At 50.8% G+C, this 21,858-nt stretch overlaps 1 protein-coding gene across 5 annotated transcripts; it reads right to left on the minus strand.

Annotated features, from left to right (window-relative positions):
* Positions 1 to 886: 886 nt before the first annotated feature.
* On the minus strand, positions 887 to 20,552 carry ift46 (intraflagellar transport 46 homolog (Chlamydomonas)). 5 transcript variants are annotated; one of them, XM_085967675.1, is made up of 12 exons: positions 20,444 to 20,551; positions 18,155 to 18,251; positions 16,276 to 16,370; positions 14,293 to 14,417; positions 12,344 to 12,418; positions 10,366 to 10,459; positions 9,857 to 9,985; positions 7,772 to 7,890; positions 6,875 to 6,941; positions 6,712 to 6,772; positions 2,397 to 2,482; positions 887 to 1,107 (listed from the first exon to the last, which is right to left on the minus strand). In XM_085967675.1, the coding sequence occupies exons 1-12, from the start codon at positions 20,465 to 20,467 to the stop codon at positions 1,015 to 1,017; spliced, it is 1,065 nt and encodes a 354-aa protein (XP_085823801.1). In that variant the 5' UTR covers positions 20,468 to 20,551; the 3' UTR covers positions 887 to 1,014. The 5 variants fall into 5 exon arrangements, 4 of the variants coding, with proteins under 4 accessions (XP_085823801.1, XP_085823802.1, XP_085823803.1 ...); XM_085967676.1 differs by lacking the exon at positions 20,444 to 20,551 and adding an exon at positions 20,312 to 20,433; XM_085967677.1 differs by lacking the exon at positions 20,444 to 20,551 and adding an exon at positions 20,333 to 20,417.
* Positions 20,553 to 21,858: the final 1,306 nt, after the last annotated feature.

The following is a 21,858-nucleotide window of genomic DNA, read 5'->3' on the forward strand; positions in this document are numbered from 1 at the left end:
CTCGTCTGCTTGAAGCTGGCCTGTTTCTGACAAGACGGGAACCAGGAATCAGAAGCACGAAAATGGGAAACCACTATCAAAATAGGATTAACAAGGCAGTTAACAGGCTGTCCCACCGGTTCCAGTCGGGACTTTTTGGGAGCGGCTGACCCGACACGCATGAAAATCGGGTGGGGGCGAGTTGGAGGTCTGAAGCAATTTTTTCTGATTTTCGCTGCCAACCCGCCTCCTCGGTGATTAAAATCGAGCCCGTAGACTGAGGAGATTCATTGGAGGTCTTTAAAATAATGAAAGGATTAGACCTGGCCTAATTTGAACGCGATAGGACAGGGAGGACCAGGGGACATGAGTATAAGTTACGTAAGCAGAGAACTAGGTTTAGATGCTAGGAGCTGCTTCTTTTCACAGGGAGTTGGCGAGCTCTGGAACGAGTTGCTGAAATGTGCAGAGAGTGCGGATTCACTGCGAGTGCTCAGAAGGGAGCTGAACGCGTTCCCGAGAACAGCCATGTATCACAGATAGACAGTGGGTGGCTCTCTGGGGAGGGTTTGTCTCCCAGTCAGCTCCTGAAACTTGTTTGATCACCTTCAAGGGTCTGATAAGAATTTCCCAGAGTTTTTTTTCCTAAATTGGAATGTGTGTGGAGGAGGGCTGGAGTTACACAACAGTATAGGATGGGCTCAATGGAACAGTGAGTCTTTTCCTGTCTATTTTAGCATGTTTGTAAGACATTTTTAAAAACGACACCTTGAGGCAGGTGATGGGTGAGCACTCGCTCAACCAAAGTCTGTTGATGCGCCTCACAGTTTGTCTATTCCACCAAAGGTCCTCTAACTCACTTGTCCAGTTGTGATAGATGTGATGTATTAATTAAGTAAAAAACATGCTCAGAATAATATTTATTAGAAAAAATTATACAATAAATAGAAAAATAAAACAACTTAAGATGTGTTTTAAGAATGAAAGGAAGGTTCTGAAGCTTCAGTCAGAGAGTTATGTGCTAAGAGTCGTGGTTCAGTCGAATGTTATCGTGTCCACTTCTGCACTGTGGGATGGAGGCTCCTCACAACTGGTCACCTTGTTCCCTTCTGCCAGTGCTTTGAAATGCTGCAAACAGAAGACGAGAACTGTTGGATGGAGACTGCGAGTGCTTGTAACGACAGGGAAACACCTGCCTCTGACCACTGCCCCCTTCAGGACACATGCATGTCAGAAAAAGTTACATCTTTAACCCAAAGTGAGTGTGTGCGTCACTCCCAATGAGACATTTACCAGGTTGGAACAAGGACGGCCGAGCACGGAGTTTTTGGGGAGCGTTAGGGAGCGAGATGCAGCATCAGAAACCTGTTCAACCACAGAGCTATGTTTATTTTCCAGAATAACTGAGATCACAGTTCAAAGGGGTGAGTCTCATTGGGCACCAGTCACTGTACACGTATTGTCATTTATGCACCGAGGACTTAAGGACCAATTCAGAAAGAAAGAAAGAAAGCGTCTTTCACATCCCCAGAACATCCAAAAGCACTTTACAGCCAATTAAGTACTTCTGAAGTGCTGTCATTGTTGTCATTTATGCACCGAGGACTTAAGGACCAATTCAGAAAGAAAGAAAGAAAGCGTCTTTCACATCCCCAGAACATCCAAAAGCACTTTACAGCCAATTAAGTACTTCTGAAGTGCTGTCATTGTTGTAATGTAGGAAATGTGGCAGGCAATTTGTGCACAGCAAGATCCCACAAACAGCGATGTAATAATAATTTGTTTCAGTGATGTTGATTAAGGGTTCAATATTAGCCAGGATACCAGGGAGAACTCCCCTGCTCTTCTTCAAAATAGTCTCCATGGGATCTTTTACATCCACCTTAGAGGGCAGACGGGGTCTCGGATTACAATCTTATCTTAAAGACGGCACCTCCGACAGTGCAGCATTCCCTCAGTACTGCCCCTCCGACAGTGCAGCGTTCCCTCAGTACTGCCCCTCCGACAGTGCAGCGCTCCCTCAGTACTGCCCCTCCGACAGTGCAGCGCTCCCTCAGTACTGCCCCTCCGACAGTGCAGCACTCCCTCAGTACTGACCCGCCGACAGTGCAGCACGCCCTCATTACTGCCCCTCCGACAGTGCAGTTGGAATTTGTGCTCAAGTCTCTGGAGTGGGACTTGAACCCACAACCTTCTGATGCAGAGGCGAAAGCTGGCACCACTGAGCCACAGCTGGCACCTTCTGTAACTGCCTCCTTTGTAGGATTGTGGGGTTTTGGGTGGCGGGGGAATGAAGGGAGGGCTACATTCTTGGCATCACTCTGCCAGACCTGGATTCGAGTGATGCTGGCTGTGAGGACAAAGAAAGACAAACGGTGAAGCTCTTTGTTTTTAATCATTATCCTGGCGTCTCTTACCTGTGAGTTTTTGAACTCAGAGTAGAGGGTGAAAAGCACATGCAGGGATTGGATGCGGTCCTTGTACACAGGGATATCCAGGATTGCTGTGAAGGAAGGAGAGAAAATAAATATATTTAAAACAACAAATACTTACGGGGTCTTAGTGTCGACAGCCTGGGCTGCAGTCAATCGAATGGGACATTTCCTCGGAGCCTAAGGTAATGATGTCATGAAGCATCTCTGATTAGCTGCGACGGATTCACCTGTTGACGGAGGGGGGGGGAGGGAGGAGAGGGAGGGAGGAGGGGGAGGGGGGGGAGGGAGGAGGGGGAGAGGGAGGGAGGAGGGGGGGAGGGAGGAGGGGGAGAGGGAGGGAGGAGGGGGAGAGGGGGGGAGGGGAGGGAGGAGGGGGGGAAGAGGGGAGGGGAGGGGGGGAAGAGGGGAGGGGAGGGGGGGAAGAGGGGAGGGGAGGGGAGGGGAGGGGAGGGGGGGAAGAGGGGAGGGGAGGGGAGGGGGGGAAGAGGGGAGGGGAGGGGAGGGGGGGAAGAGGGGAGGGGAGGGGAGGGGAGGGGGGGAAGAGGGGGGGGGAAGAGGGGAGGGGAGGGGAGGGGAGGGGAGGGGGGGAAGAGGGGAGGGGAGGGGAGGGGGGGGAAGAGGGGAGGGGAGGGGAGGGGAGGGGAGGGGGGGAAGAGGGGAGGGGAGGGGGGGAAGAGGGGAGGGGAGGGGGGGAAGAGGGGAGGGGAGGGGGGGAAGAGGGGAGGGGAGGGGGGGGGGGAAGAGGGGAGGGAGGGAAGAGGGGAGGGGGGAAGAGGGGAGGGGAGGGGAGGGGAGGGGGGAAGAGGGGAGGGGAGGGGAGGGGAGGGGGGAAGAGGGGAGGGGAGGGAGGGAAGAGGGGAGGGGGGAAGAGGGGAGGGGAGGGGGGAAGAGGGGAGGGAGGGGGGAAGAGGGGAGGGAGGGGGGAAGAGGGGAGGGGAGGGGAGGGGGGAAGAGGGGAGGGGAGGGGAGGGGGGGGGAGGGGAGGGGAGGGGGGGGGAGGGGAGGGGAGGGGAGGGGGGGGAGGGGAGGGGAGGGGGGAAGAGGGGAGGGGGGGGAGGGGAGGGGAGGGGGGAAGAGGGGAGGGAGGGGGAGGGGAAGGGGAGGGAGGGGGAGGGGAGGGGGGAAGAGGGGGAGGGGGGAAGAGGGGAGGGGGGGGAAGAGGAGAGGGGAGGGGGGGGAAGAGGAGAGGGGAGGGGGGGGAAGAGGAGAGGGGAGGGGGGGGAAGAGGAGAGGGGAGGGGGGGGAAGAGGGGAGGGGGGGGAAGAGGGGAGGGGGGGGGAGGAGGGGGGGGAAGAGGGGAGGGGGGGGGAAGAGGGGAGGGGGGGAAGAGGGGAGGGGGGGAAGAGGGGAGGGAGGGGGGGAAGAGGGGAGGGAGGGGGGGAAGAGGGGAGGGAGGGGGGGAAGAGGGGAGGGAGGGGGGGATGAGCGGAGGGAGGGGGGGATGAGCGGAGGGAGGGGGTGAGGAGGGGGGGGGAAGGAGGAGAGCCCCGGCCCCCGGATCTCCCGAGCCCCGGCCCCCGGGTCTCCCGAGCCCCCGGATCTCCCGAGCCCCCGGATCTCCCGAGCCCCGGCCCCCGGATCTCCCGAGCCCCGGCCCCCGGATCTCCCGAGCCCCGGCCCCCGGATCTCCCGAGCCCCCGGATCTCCCGAGCCCCGGCCCCCGGATCTCCCGAGCCCCGGCCCCCGGATCTCCCGAGCCCCGGCCCCCGGATCTCCCGAGCCCCCGGATCTCCCGAGCCCCGGCCCCCGGATCTCCCGAGCCCCGGCCCCCGGATCTCCCGAGCCCCCGGATCTCCCGAGCCCCGGATCTCCCGAGCCCCGCCCCCCGGATCTCCCGAGCCCCGGCCCCCGGATCTCCCGAGCCCCTGGATCTCCCGAGCCCCGGCCCCCGGATCTCCCGAGCCCCCGGATCTCCCGAGCCCCGCCCCCCGGATCTCCCGAGCCCCGCCCCCGGATCTCCCGAGCCCCGCCCCCCGGATCTCCCGAGCCCCGGCCCCCGATCTCCGAGCCCCCGATCTCCGAGCCCCGCCCCGATCTCCGAGCCCCGCCCCGATCTCCGAGCCCCGCCCCTGATCTCCGAGCCCCGCCCCCGATCTCCGAGCCCCGCCCCGATCTCCGAGCCCCGCCCCGATCCCCGCCCCCGATCTCCGAGCCCCGCCCCCGATCTCCGAGCCCCGATCTCCGAGCCCCGCCCCCCAATCTCCCGAGGCTTGATCTCCCGAGCCGCCCCCCACCCCGAGCCCCGATCCCCGATCTGCCGAGCCCTGCCCCCCGCCCGAGCTGGCTTCAAGAGCAGAGAGAGAGACGCCGCCGCGCAACCTACCGCGTGAGGACCGGCCGGACTCAAGTCGCGCGCGCTGACTCCTGCCCCACCCGCCTTTACTAAGATGGTGGCGGTGGCGACGCTCGGCTCAGGCCCGCCCCCTCCAGCCTTCACAAAGATGGCGGTGATCGCGAGCCGCTTGTTCAGCGCGACGGGAGGTGCCTAGCTCGGGCGTGGCTGGGCAACAGAGGCCCAGGCTTACAGGCCTGGAAAAACGGTGAAAGGTAGGAAAATTTTAGATGTTAGAGAAAAGATTTACAAATTAATTAACTTTTTTAAAAAACAATGTGTGTTTTAAAAGCAACTTTTCTTTTGCTGGAAATGTAGATCTGAAAAGAAACACGCAGAAAGTGGGAAAAAGAAATGAACAGTTTGGAATCAAGATGGCGGCCACTCACCTCGGTTCTGAATGATAAGGCCCGCCCACACACGCACCGATTGGTCAACCGTCAGGTCACTGAACTGTAGGATTGGTCAATCATCACGTCGCTCAACTGTAGGATGGCCCGCCCGCACACACAATGAACCCGCCCCCACTCGATGCAAATGAGCAGAATTTTGAACGTTTTTTGCATACCGTCGGCACAATTTTTGTCCGACCGTCGGCACAATTTTTGTCCGAGCAAAAAGTAAATACGCCTACAAGAGTCCCCTAATGATGAGCTTTCTTTTGATAGAACATATGTGTAGGTACGCTTTATAACTTTTGATTGTATAGCCGGACAGAGAGACAGACAGAGAGAGACAGACAGACAGACAGAGCGACAGACAGACAGAGCGACAGACAGACAGAGCGACAGACAGACAGAGCGACAGACAGACAGAGCGACAGACAGACAGAGCGACAGACAGACAGAGCGACAGACAGACAGAGCGACAGACGGACAGAGCGACAGACGGACAGAGGGACAGACGGACAGAGGGACAGACGGACAGAGGGACAGACGGACAGAGGGACAGAGGGACAGAGGGACAGACGGAGAGAGGGACAGACGGAGAGAGGGACAGACGGAGAGAGGGACAGACGGAGAGAGGGACAGACGGAGAGAGGGACAGACGGAGAGAGGGACAGACGGAGAGAGGGACAGACGGAGAGAGGGACAGACGGAGAGAGGGACAGACGGAGAGAGGGACAGACGGAGAGAGGGACAGACGGAGAGAGGGACAGACGGAGAGAGGGACAGACAGAGAGAGAGACAGACAGAGAGAGAGACAGACAGAGAGAGAGACAGACAGAGAGAGAGACAGACAGAGAGAGAGACAGACAGAGAGAGAGACAGACAGAGAGAGAGACAGACAGAGAGACATATCCTTTTATATATATATATATAGATAGATAGAAGATGGGTTTGGGCTCTCAGTATAGCAGGCAGCGCAGTGGGCTGGTGTATAAGATACTGGTTCTTTTCTAAAACTTCCCACAGAAAATTCCGGATCTCGGCAATACTGTAATGGTTGGAACAAAGCAGAAACGTTTTCCTCTGCTCCCCTGTAGGCACTGAATCTTGCTGAGGTACAGTTCCATGGGAACGGTCAGTCCTTCGGTATCTCTCCAAACCGGCTATTCTTCATGTGAGTTGCAGCAGACTATTCAGCCATGAGAGAAGCACCACTGCCACACCTGATCCTGAGCGTGTTCTACACATGTACGCTTTCTACTGGGGGAAATTGGACAGAGATCAGAGGCAGGGACCCTGCTGACCAGTTCCTCTCCCTTGCCCAGAGCTGCTGAGGCTAATTGTAACACCCCGACCACTGTCGTGGCTGAGGAGATGGGTGGACTGAAAGAAGCAGAGGCAAATACGTAAATGGAAGATGTGGCACAGAACACAGCATGTCATCGCCTCAGTCTGATTGTCAGCAGCTCCAAGAGGTGGAAGGGACAGAGCTCCGACACATCCTGTGGTGGCCATTCTGTATCTGTACAGGTTGGTTGAAGTTAACCAATATATCATTCTAACAGCTTGTGCTTACCGCAAATCATGTCAATGTACTGGGGCAGGTCGCAGTGGGCTTCTGCTGTGGGCAGGCTCACCTAGGTTGAAAGGAAGGTACTTAATTTAGCCACAGAGAGATATTTCACACTTGCAAAACCAATAAGAGGTACAAGTTTAAAGCCCTGATCAGACTCGCTCACCTTTCCCAGCAGCTCCTCAAACTCTGGTGGCCACTCTTGCATGAGAGCGTCGATATCAGGCATTGGCCTACGGAGAAGGGAGAACAGAGCACATCAACTCACAGCCAATGTTCCCAGTAAGCTGCACTTAGTTCTGCGCGGCCTGTTTCTTTTAATGTGCGGTCCCTTTAAATTTCTGCGCATGTGCAATATTTACAATGTAAAAGCTGGTGAGCGACCTGCACGGAACCTTGCAGATGACTGCGCGGCCATGCGTGCGCAGCTTAACGAGAACACTGCTCACAGCTACAAGGTGAGGGTTTATCCCCCTCTTCTCCTGAAGGCACCGAGTCTTGCTGGCGTACAGTTCCACAGGTTCTGTCCACCACCTGAAGCATCATCGTGCTTCCTATGCGAGCCTAGCCAGCGGCTATCAACGGGTTATTCGATTCCGCCCCAATCCTGTCCTCACTCAATGTCCATGCACTTTCCAGCAGAACAGTGATCAGGAGCGGGATCCCAGGCTCATTTTCCCCTCCCTAACCCAGAGTGTTGAAGCTAACAGTAGGAGCCTGCTGCTTTGGCTGAAATCACAGACTCAGCACTGAGTGTGGGGAGGGTCAAAACAATGGGGGATCTTTCTGGTCAATGCAGCTCAGCTGCTGGCTGGATAAACACAGCGAGCCATCAGAGGAACTCCTGTAAACTTTCAAGACAGCAGGCAGCACAGAGCGATGGGTTTAGACACCACATCCATGCTGCACAGCATGGCATAATGTCTCCCGTATCACAACTGAGGGGTGGGTAACTGCACAGAATCAGGCTGTTGTTGGGATCTTGAATATTTGATACAATGAACCCAGCAAAAGGGACAGAAAGTGATGGATATCGGTGGGGAGGGGGACAGACGGGACTCACTTGGTGTAGTGAACATTGGCGGGTGGTTTGGAGCGGTGCAGCTCGCTGATGCTGTCCATCCAGTTATCAAGGGCCTTTGGATTCTTTTCTGCATTCTCCAGGCTTTTCACCTTCAATTGCTGTTAGGAAAGAAAGGAACTGTAACTCGACCTTAAAGGCACTTTAAAGCCACTTAAGCCATTACAGGAACCTTGAACTATACACATACCACCTTGGACCTAGACACAGGTACAGTTACAGGACTTTTATTGTTTTCCTCCCCATCTTCTCCAAGTCAGAGTCATAACGGCACAGAAGGAGGCCATTCGGCCCATCGAGTCCGTGCCGGCTCTCTGTAGAGCAATCCAGTCAGTCCCATCCCCCTGCTCTATCCCCGTAGCCCTGCAAGTTTATTTCCCTCAAGTGCCGATCCAGTCTCCCCTTGAAAACATTGAGTGTCTCCGCTTCCACCACTTCCGTCGGCAGCGAGTTCCAGGTCATCACCACTCGTTGCGTAAAAAAGATTTTCCTCACATCCCCCCCTGTATCTCTTGCCCAAAACCTTAAATCTGTGTCCCTGACTTGTACCTCAAATTTAAATTTCCCATCCTCGTGTTCAAATCCCTTCATGGCCTCGCCCCTCCCTATCTCTGTAACCTCCTCCAGTCCTACAACCCTGAACTTTGCACTCCTCCAATTCTGGCCTTTTGTGCATCCCCGATTTTAATCGCTCCACCATTGGTGGCCGTGCTTTTAGCTGCCTAGGCCCTAATCTCTGGAATTCCTCCTTAAACCTCTCCGCCTCTCCTCCTTTAAGATGCTCCACGCTTGGTGTCAAATTTTGTCTGATAACGCTCCTGAGAAGTGCCCTGGGACGTTTTTCTATAAATGCAAGTTGTTGTCGTACAGGGGTGTTGTTTTCCTTCGTATACCTCACCCAAGTGACCACATGCAAGTCTAAACAGTGATGTTGGCAGTCAATTGCATCACAGGGTTGTTTCCTGATATTTACTGAACCGGCCGCAAGACCAAACAAGAGCCGCACGTGCTGCAGTGCCATCACTGCGAATATTCAGCGTACTGACACCAATTCATTAAAGGAAAAATCACATCAAATTTACATTTCTTGTGTGCTGCTTTGAATTTATCCTCTCAAATTGCTCCCACATAAGAACGGGAGGAAGCCATTCATCCCCTCGAGCCTGTTCCGCCTTTCAATTAATTCATGGCTGATCTGTATCTTAACTCCATTTACCCACCTTGGTTCCGTAACCCTTACCTAACAAAAATCGATCAAGCTCAGTTTTGAAATTTTCAATTGACCCCCCAGCCTCAACAAGTTTTTGGTGGAGTGAGACTCCTAGTGAGAGACCTGTAACCACAAGCACTTTACCCTAAAGCTCAAAGCACTCTCTCTATGACACACTTTGTGTCAGCTGTGGCTCAGCACTCTCGCCTCCGAGTTAGAAGGTTGAGGCTTCAAGTTCCACTCCCGAGATTTGAGCACAAAAATATAGGCTGGTACTCCAGTGCAGTACTGAGGGAGCGCTGCACTGTCGGAGGTGCCGTCTTTCGGATGATAAGTTAAATTGAGGCCCCGTCTGCTCTCTCAGGTGGACGTAAAAGATCCCATGATACTTATTTCGAAGAAGAGCAGGGGAGTTATCCTTGGTGTCCTGGCCAATATTTATCCCTCAATCAATATCACTAAAATAGATTATGTGGTCATTATCATGTTGTTTGTGGGAGCTTGCTGTGCGCAAATTAGCTGCTGCATTTCCTACATTACAACAGTGACTACATTTAAAAAAGTACTTCATTGGTTGTAAAGCGATTAGGACGTCCTGAAAGGTGCTACAGAAATGCAAGTCTTTCTTTCTAGACACGAGTCTGCAAGGACAGAATCTAGAATTATGCTGCTGGATATTTTTCACAGTATAAGCAATAGCACTGTAAAAATGTCACCCAATCTGCATTACACTTTACGGAATTCCTAGCGAGAACACTGAGCTGGGGTTTTGGCAGCTGGGTTAATCAATGGTGTTACTACAGCGCTAGCTCCCAGCAGAGGCTGTATTGCCTCTATTAACGCGTTCCCCGTCTCACCGTGATACTGTGCTGCTTTGAATTCTCTGTCAGCCACAGCGACAGTACAGTTGGGTCAGACTGCTTCGCACAAGGTTCATCCAATGGGATCAGGCCCAGGTTGTCAGGCTTCCCATCAGGCCGCGGTACCTACAGGTCACATGGGAAATAACGCAACAAATCAGGGGAAATCATAGCAATAAATGTTCACACCACAATTTGAATCAATCGCCCAATAGTGTGTTGGAGTCATAAACAGTTTAAACCCCTAACATGCCACAGATGAATTGACTTGTCCAGCTGCGGCCAGGCTCCGTGAGCATGTTGATCAGCTAACTAGTTTGTCAACAGCCCTTCCTGCTTTGGTGTGTTTCTATGACGTGTGGAATAGACAAAAACTAATGAGGAGTGCTTTAAGGGAAAAAAATTGGTTAGAATAGATTAAATAACAAAAAAACCCAATTAGGAAAACAAGAATGAAGAAGGGGGAAAACATGTATTGTAATAAAATGAATATTTTCCTTCAGTACCTTCAAAAAGGCGTCGATATCACCCACTGAAGGAATGAAGTCAGGAATGAACGGCTTCAGTTTATGGTCCAGCTCGATGGACTGCGGAGTGTACCTGTCACACACAAGCATACTCAAACTCACAACCACTTCTCAGCACTTGTTCAATAGCATAAGGGGAAGCTAGATAAGTACATGGAATTACATAGAATATACAGCACAGAAACAGGCCATTTGGCCCATCTAGTCTGGGCTGGTGGTTATGCTCCACACGAGTCTCCTCCCATTCCATCTGCCTCATCTCAGTCTTTCAGCATATCTTTCTATTCCCTTTTCTCTCATGTACTCGTCTAGTTTCCTTTTGAAAACATCTAAGCTATTCGCCTCAACCACTCCCTGCGGTAGCGAGTTCCACATTCTAACCACTCTCTGAGGAAAGAAATTTCTCATTTCCCTATTGGATTTATTAGTGATTATCTTATATTTATGGCCCCTAGTTTTGGATTCTTCCAGTGGAAACATTCTCTCCACCTCTACCCTTTTCCAATCCATTGCTAATTTTAAAGACCTCAATATGTCACCTCTAAGCCATCTCTTTTCTAAAGAAAAAAGCTCCAACCTGTTCAATCTTGCCTGATAGCTGTAATCTCTCGGTTCTGGTACCATCCTTGTAAATCTTGTACACGAGGGAGAAATAATTGAAGCATATACTGTTAGGGTGAGATGAAGCAGGATGGGAGGAGGTTCGTGTGGAGCATAAACACCGGCATAGACCAGTTGGGCCAAATGGCCTGTTTCTGTGCTGTATATTCTATGTAATCTTTGATGGTGAGACTCCCTTTCCCTAGTTACTGTTAACTGCAATGGGTGTGTGGGTGACCTGCTCACAGCTCTCAGTCAATGCTGGGAGGGGAGAAAGGAGCCGAGAGTGACTCCCCCTCTTTGTGGTGAAATACCTGCCCTCCACTTGGCACAGGCAAGACAAACAGCTCAGCATGCGGGTAAAAATCACTTTTTAATGGGCTGCTGAGAGGAGCACGCCTTCCGCGAGGTGACTCTCCCAGTGATCTCCATCCCCTCGCCATGAAAAATGCCTGCCTTCTGCTCAGTGCAAGTCAGGAGTACGCTGTACAAGTACACAGCGAGTTAGGAACATGTACAGGTACACAGCGAGTTAGGAATGTATTGTACAGGTACACAGTGAGTTAGGAGCATGCTGTACAGGTACACAGCGAGTTAGGAGCATGCTGTACGGGTACACAGCGAGTTAGGAACGTGTTGTACGGGTACACAGCGAGTTAGGAATGTGTTGTACAGGTACACAGCGAGTTAGGAGCATGCTGTATAGGTACACAGCGAGTTAGGAGCATGCTGTACAGGTACACAGCGAGTTAGGAGCATGCTGTACAGGTACACAGCGAGTTAGGAGCATGCTGTACAGGTACACAGCGAGTTAGGCGCATGCTGTACAGGTACACAGTGAGTTAGGAGCATGCTGTACAGGTACACAGCGAGTTAGGAGCATGCTGTACAGGTACACAGCGAGTTAGGAGCATGCTGTACAGGTACACAGCGAGTTAGGAGCATGCTGTACAGGTACACAGCAAGTTAGGAGCATGTTGTACAGGTACACAGTGAGTTAGGAGCATGCTGTACAGGTACACAGTGAGTTAGGAGCATGCTGTACAGGTACACAGCGAGTTAGGAGCATGCTGTACAGGTACACAGTAAGTCAGCCACTTGCTGCTGACTGCCATTATTAATATCAAGTGCCAACTTGTGGCAGTGGAAATCCACTTTTACATGAATCTCAGGAGCTGTCACCAATTCACCAGCTCCACGTCTGCCTGGCACCTGTTGGGGAACAGAGGTAGGTGGGAGTGTAAATTGGGAGAGATTATCACTGGTATAGAACCACTCTCAAAACTGATGCTAGAATATAAAAGCACCTACTGAGACACAGGTATTCAAATTAAATGAATTATTGGCTGGCTGTTACCGTGTGATATACTGGAAGAGTTCCTTTATCTCATTGGAGGTGGGCAGATGCTCATAATCTGCGGGGTCATATGCACTGAAAGAGAGAGAACATTCTAGGTTATAGACAGCGACTCAGTGCTCTGACATTACACAACTAACCCAGTAAATGGTATCGCAATGAAAGCTCATAACAGTGGGACGAGAGACAGCCAATAAGAACAGGTCTCAGGAAACTCAGGCACCAGAGGAAATAAGTCTTTCCCTAATGACCTTATAAAACCCTTTTAACATTAAAAACCTCCATTAAATCTCCTCTTACGAAAACAGTCGCAGTATCTCCTGTCTCATCCTGTAATTACAGTTTCTTAGCCCTGGCATCAGCCTGATGGTGTGCGAATTCAATCCACCCACTGCAGCATGTGATACAGCGGACACACAGTGGCAAAGATTCTCTATTCAACCCCTGGGTCTTGCTCCTGATGCCCCAGACATTGTGCAGGTAAAGGCACATGGTGGATACGAGGTCTGCTAACCACGTGGTTGGTGCCGATGAACCCAAGGAGATTATTTAGCGCAAAAACCCAAAAACATAGAAGCTGGTGATAAGCCAGACATTTTAAATGGATTAACGCCAGTGTTAAAAGAATGCTGATCAGAAAATCTAGGCATACATGCCGGCAACATAGTGAACGGTGGATAGTTTTCTCTGTATTTCCAGTGAAATTGTAAACGGGCTCAAAAAGAAAAGTCTCACTGGAAATACTGACTGCAGAAAATCACCGGCTGTTTATAGTTTCGCTGATCTGGAAAATCAGCCCCAAAAACCCGTAACCTGCAGCTTCCGGTGCCAGGAGCTCTGCAGCACAGCCATAGTGGTCTCCAGAGTCCCTAATCCCCGACTGCATACAGCAAGCGCGCTCGTGCTAACACGATTTGCTGCTATATGCGGTGCTCGGTAAAACCATAATCGGTTACACCAATGAAATAACTCCTGCAATTGTTAACAGTGCAGACAGCTGATTGAAGCTGACTCTGCCTGAAATCAGCAGAGCATTTAAAAAGTCGGTAAGTACTGAACTGCACAAAATAGTTGGCACGCTTAACACGTTTTAAGTGAAGCCTTTGTAATCAACGCCTATGGTAATGACAAATGGTTAGCGCCATTTGCCCGATACAGGTGGCTGCCCGTGATGAGCATGGACGGTGTCAGTGGTGGCGACTGCACTCCAATTCAGTCACTCCTCAGACTCTTAACTGATGCTTCCTGCAGTTTCAGACACACTCAGTCCTAAAAGGATATGCTGACCCTCATAACATTGGCACTTTTTACCTGGACCCATCATAGATGGAGATGTTAACGCCCTTTTAAATTACAACGATTTATAACGTCCATAAACTCCAACTGGTCTAAAACACAGCTGACCACCACCTATCCCGCACTAAGCCCCCCTCACCCCATCCTTACTGACCCACACTGACTCACTGTCCCCACAACACATCCAGTTTAAAATACTTGCCCTCGTCTTCAAATTCCTCAATGGCTGCACATCTCCCGCACCCTTCAGTCCTCCGACATGGTCTCCTGTGTATCCGCTCCCCTTCACCCCAACATTCGTAGCAGAGCTTTCAGTCACCTTGGCCCTCCTCTGTGGAACTCCCACCCTAAACCCCTCCACCCCTCGCTCCTCCTCCAAACCCATCTTTTTCACCTAGCCTTCGGTCACCTCTCCTAATCCTCTCCCATATCTCAGCATACATTCCTCTTAATAGTTCTCTGTAAAGTGCCCTGAGACATCTTATATGTTAAGTGCAAAGAGTTGTTGTTGAATGACCTGCTTAGATCAACACAGACCAAGGATTTTGCCTGGGGTATTCTGGTCCGTACGGCTCAAGTGGTGCATTTACCCACTGAGCCACCAGGGAGCGATCTTTGGCTTTCAGTTCCATTCATCTTTTGGTCCGACTCACCCTTCTGGTGGTGCTCCGTGCTCATCATCTTCATCAGAATCTGTGTCATCCGAATCTTCATCTTCCTCCTCATCCTCGTTCTCCACAAACCCTTGCTGCATGGGCTTTGACCCTTTCTTTTTCTCCTGTTGAATAAGTGCAAAGACTGCCAATTTCTAAGGAGAAATGACTTCACCGGATCGTGTTTATTCTCGCTAAGGACTCTCGTCCCAAAGACACCCACCTTCGTACTTCCTCCGTGAGCAGAACTCTGGTTCATTTTCCCTCCTCTATAGGTACTGACTCTGGGAGTTCTGTAGGAGTGGCCGTCTCTGGTACCTTGCCCGTGCGACCATTATTTAGTGAGAGCCTGGACCGTGAATGTTACAGCTGAGGCTGATCCTGTCCACACACATTCACAAGAGTCTGTGGATAGTGACCAGGAGCACGAGCCTTGGCTGATTGCCCTTTCTCTCTAACCCAGAGGGTGCCAAGGCCAATTTTAGCAACTTTAGCACAGCCCCATCTTAGACCAGTTAACTCAGTAGGAGGACTAAACCTGGGACCTTGATGGACTGCATTGCTCAGCTTAAGGTCTAAATCAGCTGAACTACTCAGTGATGTCCACAGTCAGTGATAGAGAGACTGCTAGACTCAACTGGCCAGACACTTCTTGTACAGGTGGTTGTGGCAGGCGTGGGTCTGCTACAGTCCTATAAGGTGCCCATCAAGTTCCTGAGGGAGGAGACCACTGCCACAGGAAACTACAATCTCCTGAAATTCACAGGAAACTACAATCTCCTGAAATTCACTCAACTGCCTTATGGAGTTGGAGAGGAATCTCCTCAGTTTTTCCTGAAATTGGCTGCAGATTTACCCCCCCTCCCCCCCGCCAACAGGAGTTGGCATCACTAGCAGCTGTCGAGTGTGGCACACATGGTTGAGATGTCTTGCGTACATGAGCCTGACAGCCTCTTCATATCCTCAATATAAATGGGGGCTGTACCATGTATGGAGAAGGACAGCAAGAGGCTTCATTCATCAGCCAATGTAACTGCCCAGCTTTTCACTGATGGCTGCCAGTGTTGAGATACATGGAGGCTTTGAGCACTAACCCAGGGAGTGAATGATCAACTTAGTCATTACATTACTGCGATCCATCCAATTATGCTGTATGTGTTACTATTGTAACTTACGGAGCGATGACGGGGGTGAAATCTATTGCCTTTGTGGAATTTATGCCTTCTCACGTTCTGCTATCTACAGCCTCACTGTTACAGGACTTCCCACAGACTTCGAGTGCTCAGGGTGTGGCAACTCGCTGCTCCCTGGAGAGTAAAACTCGCACAAGTCTGAAAAAGGTAAGTTCTCCGTCCCAGTTGATGGGAGACATCACGTGGAATCAAGACAACTCCTCCCTGGAAGAAGGTAAAGATGACTGAGCACTGACTGAATGTGGGTCAGGGAACAGTGCATGGATACTGGGTCAGGGAATAGGGATTGTAAGCCATTTGTGCCAGTTCCTACAACAATTCCATTACATGATTTCCCACACACATTTATATATTCCTCTTAACTAAATAAATCTTTCCACTGCATGCTGCTCCCTACATTCTATAGCCTTTTAAAATTGTCATGGTTTTCACCTTATCACCACTTGCAGAATTATCTCGACTTCTCCCACTATTTTCAACCTTGTTGCTGTCCTGGGTTTTGGGCCTTAACCCTTCAACTGGGCTTCTCCATTTTAAAAACATGCTTGCACCCAAATCCAACCCAGTAGCGTTAAGTGTATAAAAGGGAACGTGTATGCACTCACAGGCAGCCTTTCATCTCGTGTCAGGTTAGTGTATAAGAGCAAGGTGTGCACAGATTTGAGTCCAGCCAGGGTGACGTTACCTTGGAGCCACACATTCCTCTTGTGTAGTGTGTAACTGCAGACAGGTGTGCATGGAGAGCCCAGCCTGGGCAGTGGTAATGTGCAAACATGAATGTGTGCGTTACCTCTGTGGATGTTATCTTACTGTTCTCTTCCTCATACTCATCGCTGCTGTTATCTGCCATGATTCTGGTCTGGGAACGGTTTGACCTGGGACCAGCTAAAATCAAACAGAAGGAAATTTCAGAAAATCTTTTGAGTCTTGGTTCCAGTCTTGATGCAAACCAGCACTGGCTGTGAACGAGCAACAACAACAACAACGCGTATTTATATAGCACCTTTAATGTAGTAAAACGTCCCAAGGCGCTGCACAGGAGTATTTTAAGACAACAAATTTGACACCGATCCACATAAGGATAAATTAGGGCAGGTGACCAAAAGCTTGGTCAAAAAGGTAAGTTTTAAGGAGCGTCTTAAAGGAGGAAAAAGAGAGGTAGCGAGGCGGGGAGGTTTAGGCAGGGAATTCCAGAGCTTAGGGTCTAGGCAACAGAAGGCACGGCCACCAAAGGTTGAGTGATTATAATCAGGGATGCTCAAGAGGGCAGAATTAGAGGAGCGCAGATATCTCGGGGGATTGTGCGGCTGAAGGAGGTTACAGAGATAGGGAGGGGCGAGGCCATGGAGGGATTTGAAAACAAGGATGAGAATTTTGAAATCGAGGCGCTGCTTAACCGGGAGCCAATGTAGGTTAGCGAGTACAGGGGTGATGGGTGAACGGGACTTGGTGTGAGTTAGGACACAGGCAGCCGAGTTTTGGATGACCTCAAGTGCAGCAGGTTCATGCAATACATTACATGTGTAAATGGTGCTCTTTATTCCACCGTAGTTCTGATAAAGCAGTCTTAATATTGGTATTTAGGAGACTTAAGAAGGGGATAGATTAATGGTTTCAAACTGCTGCGAGTGCACATCCCATCTGCTGCTACACACCAGTAATTTAATGCCACGCACAACCTGAACAGAATCAAATGCCAGTGATACAAGATCAGTTCAGGCTTTTTCCCTAACCTCAGCAGTACATACCAGTGAGGCAGTGCCACTCTCTCCCCCACCGACCCCTTATCCTGAGACTATGCCCCCCAGTTCTAGACTCTCCAGCCAGGGGAAACAGCCTCTCAGCATCTACCCTGTCAATCCCCCTCAGAATCTTATAGGTTTCAATGAGATCACCTCTCATTCTTCTAAACTCCAGAGAGTATAGGTCCAATCTACTCAATCTCTCCTCATAGGACAACCCTCTCATCCCAGGAATCAACCTAGTGAATCTTTGTTGTACTCCCTCCATTGTAGGCGTCAGGTTCAATCCCCAGTATGTGCAGAGTTAGCAGGACTCAGCTAGGGAGGAGTAAAGGGAGCTATAGCTGGACTCGGTGTCTTTGGGGTAGGGAGGAGAAAAAATATCTGCAATGGTTGCCACTCCTATCGTTAACCAGTGATTCCCATTCAAAGTAAGTATGTGTGCTTGGAGATCGAGTGAGAATGGAATTGGGCTCATGCGCTACCTCCCACGATGAATAGCAGGTCAACACTCGCTCACATATAAAGAACAGCTATATAAAAAACACCAGAGAGCACGATGCTCCTGGAACTGTACCTCCTTCAGGAGTCATTGCCTTCGCAAGAGATGGGGAGAACGGTACAGATTATACCAAAAGACAGCTACAAATGGCTTCAGCCAACATGTATTTTGTTTGTGAGCATCATAAACAGAATAAATCACAGTCAGCGGTGAATATCATTGATACCTGGACTTGTGACTTTGTCTCGACGACTTCTCTCATCAACCTCACCCACTATGGCATTTGTCGTGTTATGTCACGCTAGTCCATGTGTTACTCTGCATTCCAGTCTGTGCATTGCCCATTATGTAACATGTTCCAGCCTGTGTGCCCTCCTCTCTCTATCTCACCCTTGCACCACACGCTTCTCTTCATTTGTACTTACCAGGCTGCCTTGGGGATGGAGTGTAGATGCTCGCTACCTCTTCAGAATCATTCACATCCAGACTTTCATCATATGGCTGGTTAGTAACGAGCTTAGTCTGAAAACAAATTAAAAGGCTCTTTTAATTTAAATGAAATTACTGGTTTCAAAATACTGAAGCAAATCAGTCTTTTGTGCTGCACTGAACCAGACTAGTTCTTGGAATGGGGAGATTGTCCTATGAGGAGAGATTGAGTAGACTAGGCCTATATTCTCTAGGGTTTAGAAGAATGAGAGGTGATCTCATTGAAACATATATCATTCTTACAGGGCTTGACAGGGTCGATGCAGGGAGGATGTTTCCCCTGGCTGGGGAGGCCAGAACCAGGGGTCACAGTCTCAGGATAAGGAGTTGGCCATTTAGGACTGAGATGAGGAGAAATTTCTTCACTCAGGGTGGTGAATCTTTGGAATTCTCTACCCCAGAGGGCTGTGGAGGCTCAGTCATTGAGTATATTCAAGGCAGAGATCGATAGATTTTTGAATATTAAGGGAATCAAAGGATATGGGGATAGTGCAGGAATGTGGAGATGAGGTAGAAGATCAGCCATGATCTTATTGAATGGCGGAGCAGGCTCGAGGGGCCGAATGGCATACTCCTGCTCCTACTTCTTATGTTCTTTATAAAAGAAACATCCTTGGGCTAAAGAATAAAGGGGAAAAAAATCAGCAAGGGTTTCCATCCCTGACCATTATCCAGTACCGCATGCTGGCAAGAGTCTGCAGACATCCGATAAGACATCATCGGGATCAACTGTGATGTCTCCCACAGTTGAATATCCAGCTGACACTCTCAGGCTAGGTTGACACATGAACCTTGGCCACTTGGGTGAGGCACATGTGGCCGGCCAGAACCCGTACCGAGTCAGAGGGAGTCTTCAGGAGGAGGAAATTAAGAGTTGCCAGCATGTATCTATCAGGAGGTTTCCCGCAGTAAGGTTCACCTCAAATGTAAAGCGATGTCAGCCACACAAGTGCCAGGCAATGACTATCTCCAACAAGCGAGAGTCTAACCACCGCCCCTTGACATTCAACGGCATTACCATCACCGAATCCCCCACCATCAACATCCTGGGGGGTCACCATTGACCAGAAACTTAACTGGACCAGCCACATAAATACTGTGGCAACAAGAGCAGGTCAGAGGCTGGGTATTCTGCGGCGAGTGTCTCATCTCCTGACTCCCCAAAGCCTTTCCACCATCTGCAGGGCACAAGTCAGGAGTGTGATGGAATACTCTCCACTTGCCTGGATGAGTGCAGCTCCAACAACACTCAAGAAGATCGACACCATCAAGGCAAAGCAGCCCATTTGATTGGCACCCCATCTACCACCTTAAACATCCATTCTCTCCACCACCGGCGAACCATGGCTGCAGTGTGTACCATCTACAAGATGCACTGCAGCAACTCGCCAAGGCTTCTTTGGCGGCACCTCCCAAACCCGCGATCTCTTCCACCTAGAAGGACAAGGGCAGCAGGCGCATGGGAATACCACCACCTCCAAGTCCCCCTCCAAATCACACACCATCCTGACTTGGAAATATAGCACCGTTCCTTCATCGTCGCTGGGTCAAAATCCTGGAACTCCCTCCCTAATAATACTATGGGAGTACCTTCACCACACGGACTGCAGCAGATCAGGAAGGCGGCTCACCACCACCTTCTCAAGGGCAACTAGAGATAGGCAATAAATGCTGGGCCTTGCCAGCGATGCCCACATCCCAGGAACGAATAAAAAAAATAATCGGCACACCTACCAAGCCTGGCACATCACTGGAAATGATTTATATTCAGGCTGTTATAAAAAGAAACTGATTTACAGGTCACATCTCTCAGAAACGTCCCAAAGCCCCTCACGTAAAATGGATTGCTCTGAAGTGCAGCCCCTGTTGTTGTTGTTGTTGGAGGCAAACACAGCAAGATCCCATTGGCACCAATAAGATAAATGACCAGTTACTGTGTTTTGTTGGTTGAGGGAGGAATGTTGGTCAGGAGGCCGGGAGAGCTCCCTGATCTCCTCGTAGTGAAAGTGAGAGAGGGATCTTGCTGTGTCCCCCAGCAAGGCGCTGCGTAAACCGGCCCTTCTCCCGGCAGGGCAGCTTCCAGACCCGCTAACCTGATCGCGGCCCCGCATTACCCTGGGCTGCGGCACCCGAGGGAGTTCCCGGCCCCTCTCGGCAGGGTGAGAGTCAGGCGGCGCCGGGCAAGGACCGAGCCAGCGCCGCCTAGGCCGCGTTGCTATGGTTACCTTCGCTCCCTCCGAGTCCGCCATTCACCCGGCCGCCAAACACCGCCAGATCCGGGCGCGCCTGCGCACTTCGCGGCTCCAACCGCCGCCAGATCCGGGCGCGCCTGCGCACTTCGCGGCTCTAACCCGCCGCCAGATCCGGGCGCGCCTGCGCGTTCCGTGGCTCAGCCCGCCGCTCACCGAAGAGCCTCAGACAGGGCAGGAGATGGTGTGCCGGCTTCCCACTGTAAACCTCCCGCAGCAGCGCCACCTGTAGAAGCGGAACTTACTTGCAATTGAAACGTTAACTCTGTTTCTCTCTTCACGGATGCTCCCTGGCCTGCTGAGTTTCCAGCATTTTCTGTTGTTATTTCAGATTTCCAGCATCCGCAGTGTTTTGCTATTCCATAGTAGATACCTGGTTTTAGCCACATTTTATCCTATTTATTTTATTGTTTATGGGAGCTTGCTGCATGCAAATTGGCTGCCGAGTATCTTATATTACAACAGTGACTACACAAATGTACTTTATTTGCTGTAAAGCACCTTGGGACCTCCTGAGGTCATGAAAGGTGCTATAGAAATGCAAGTCTTTCGAAGCGTGTTTTTGCAATGTTGCTAGGGATGAGATGGATAGCCTCACTCATCTGTACCAACCTTTGTGATACATCTTGTACAGGGCCTTGGTGAGACCACATCTTGAGTATTGTGTGCAGTTTTGGTCACCTTATCTGAGGAAGGATGTTCTTGCCATGGAAGGAGTGCAGCGAAGATTCACCAGGCTGATACCTGGGATGGCAGGAATGACGTATGAGAGATTGGGTCAATTGGGCTTGTACTCGCCGGAGTTTAGAAGAATGAGAGGGGATCTCATTGAAACTTATAAAATTCTGACAGGACTGGACAGACTAGATGCAGGATGTTCCCGATGGTCGGGGAGTCCAGAACCAGGGGTCACAGTCTAAGGATAAGGAGTAGGCCATTTAGGACAAAAATGAGGAGGAATTTCTTCACCCAGAGAGTGGTGAACCTGTGGAATTCTCTACCACAAAAGGCAGTAGAGGCCAATACATTAAATATATTCAAGAAGGAGTTGGATATATTTCTTAAGGCTAAAGGGATCAAGGGGTATGGGGAGAAAGCAGGGACCGGGTACTGAATTTGGATGATCAGCCATGATCGCATTGAATGGCGGAGCAGGCTCGAGGGGCCGAATAGCCTACTCCTGCTCCTATCTTCTATGTTTCTATGTTATCTCTCTGGCAAAATTTGATACAGTCCTCACCTTGATTCTCCAGAAAAGCCTGTCTCACTCTGTTCCCTTAATGGCTCCATCTCAGTTAAGAATACTTTTATTCGGTCATTTGACTGCTGGAGTGACCTGGAGGTAACCGGGTTCCCAAGTTGTGGGTAAACATGCTCAGGCCAGTCTCTGC

This window comes from Somniosus microcephalus, chromosome 26 (assembly GCF_052327205.1).
Source record: "Somniosus microcephalus isolate GS21.2 chromosome 26, FLI_Smic_1.0, whole genome shotgun sequence".
Lineage (NCBI taxonomy): Eukaryota > Metazoa > Chordata > Chondrichthyes > Squaliformes > Somniosidae > Somniosus > Somniosus microcephalus.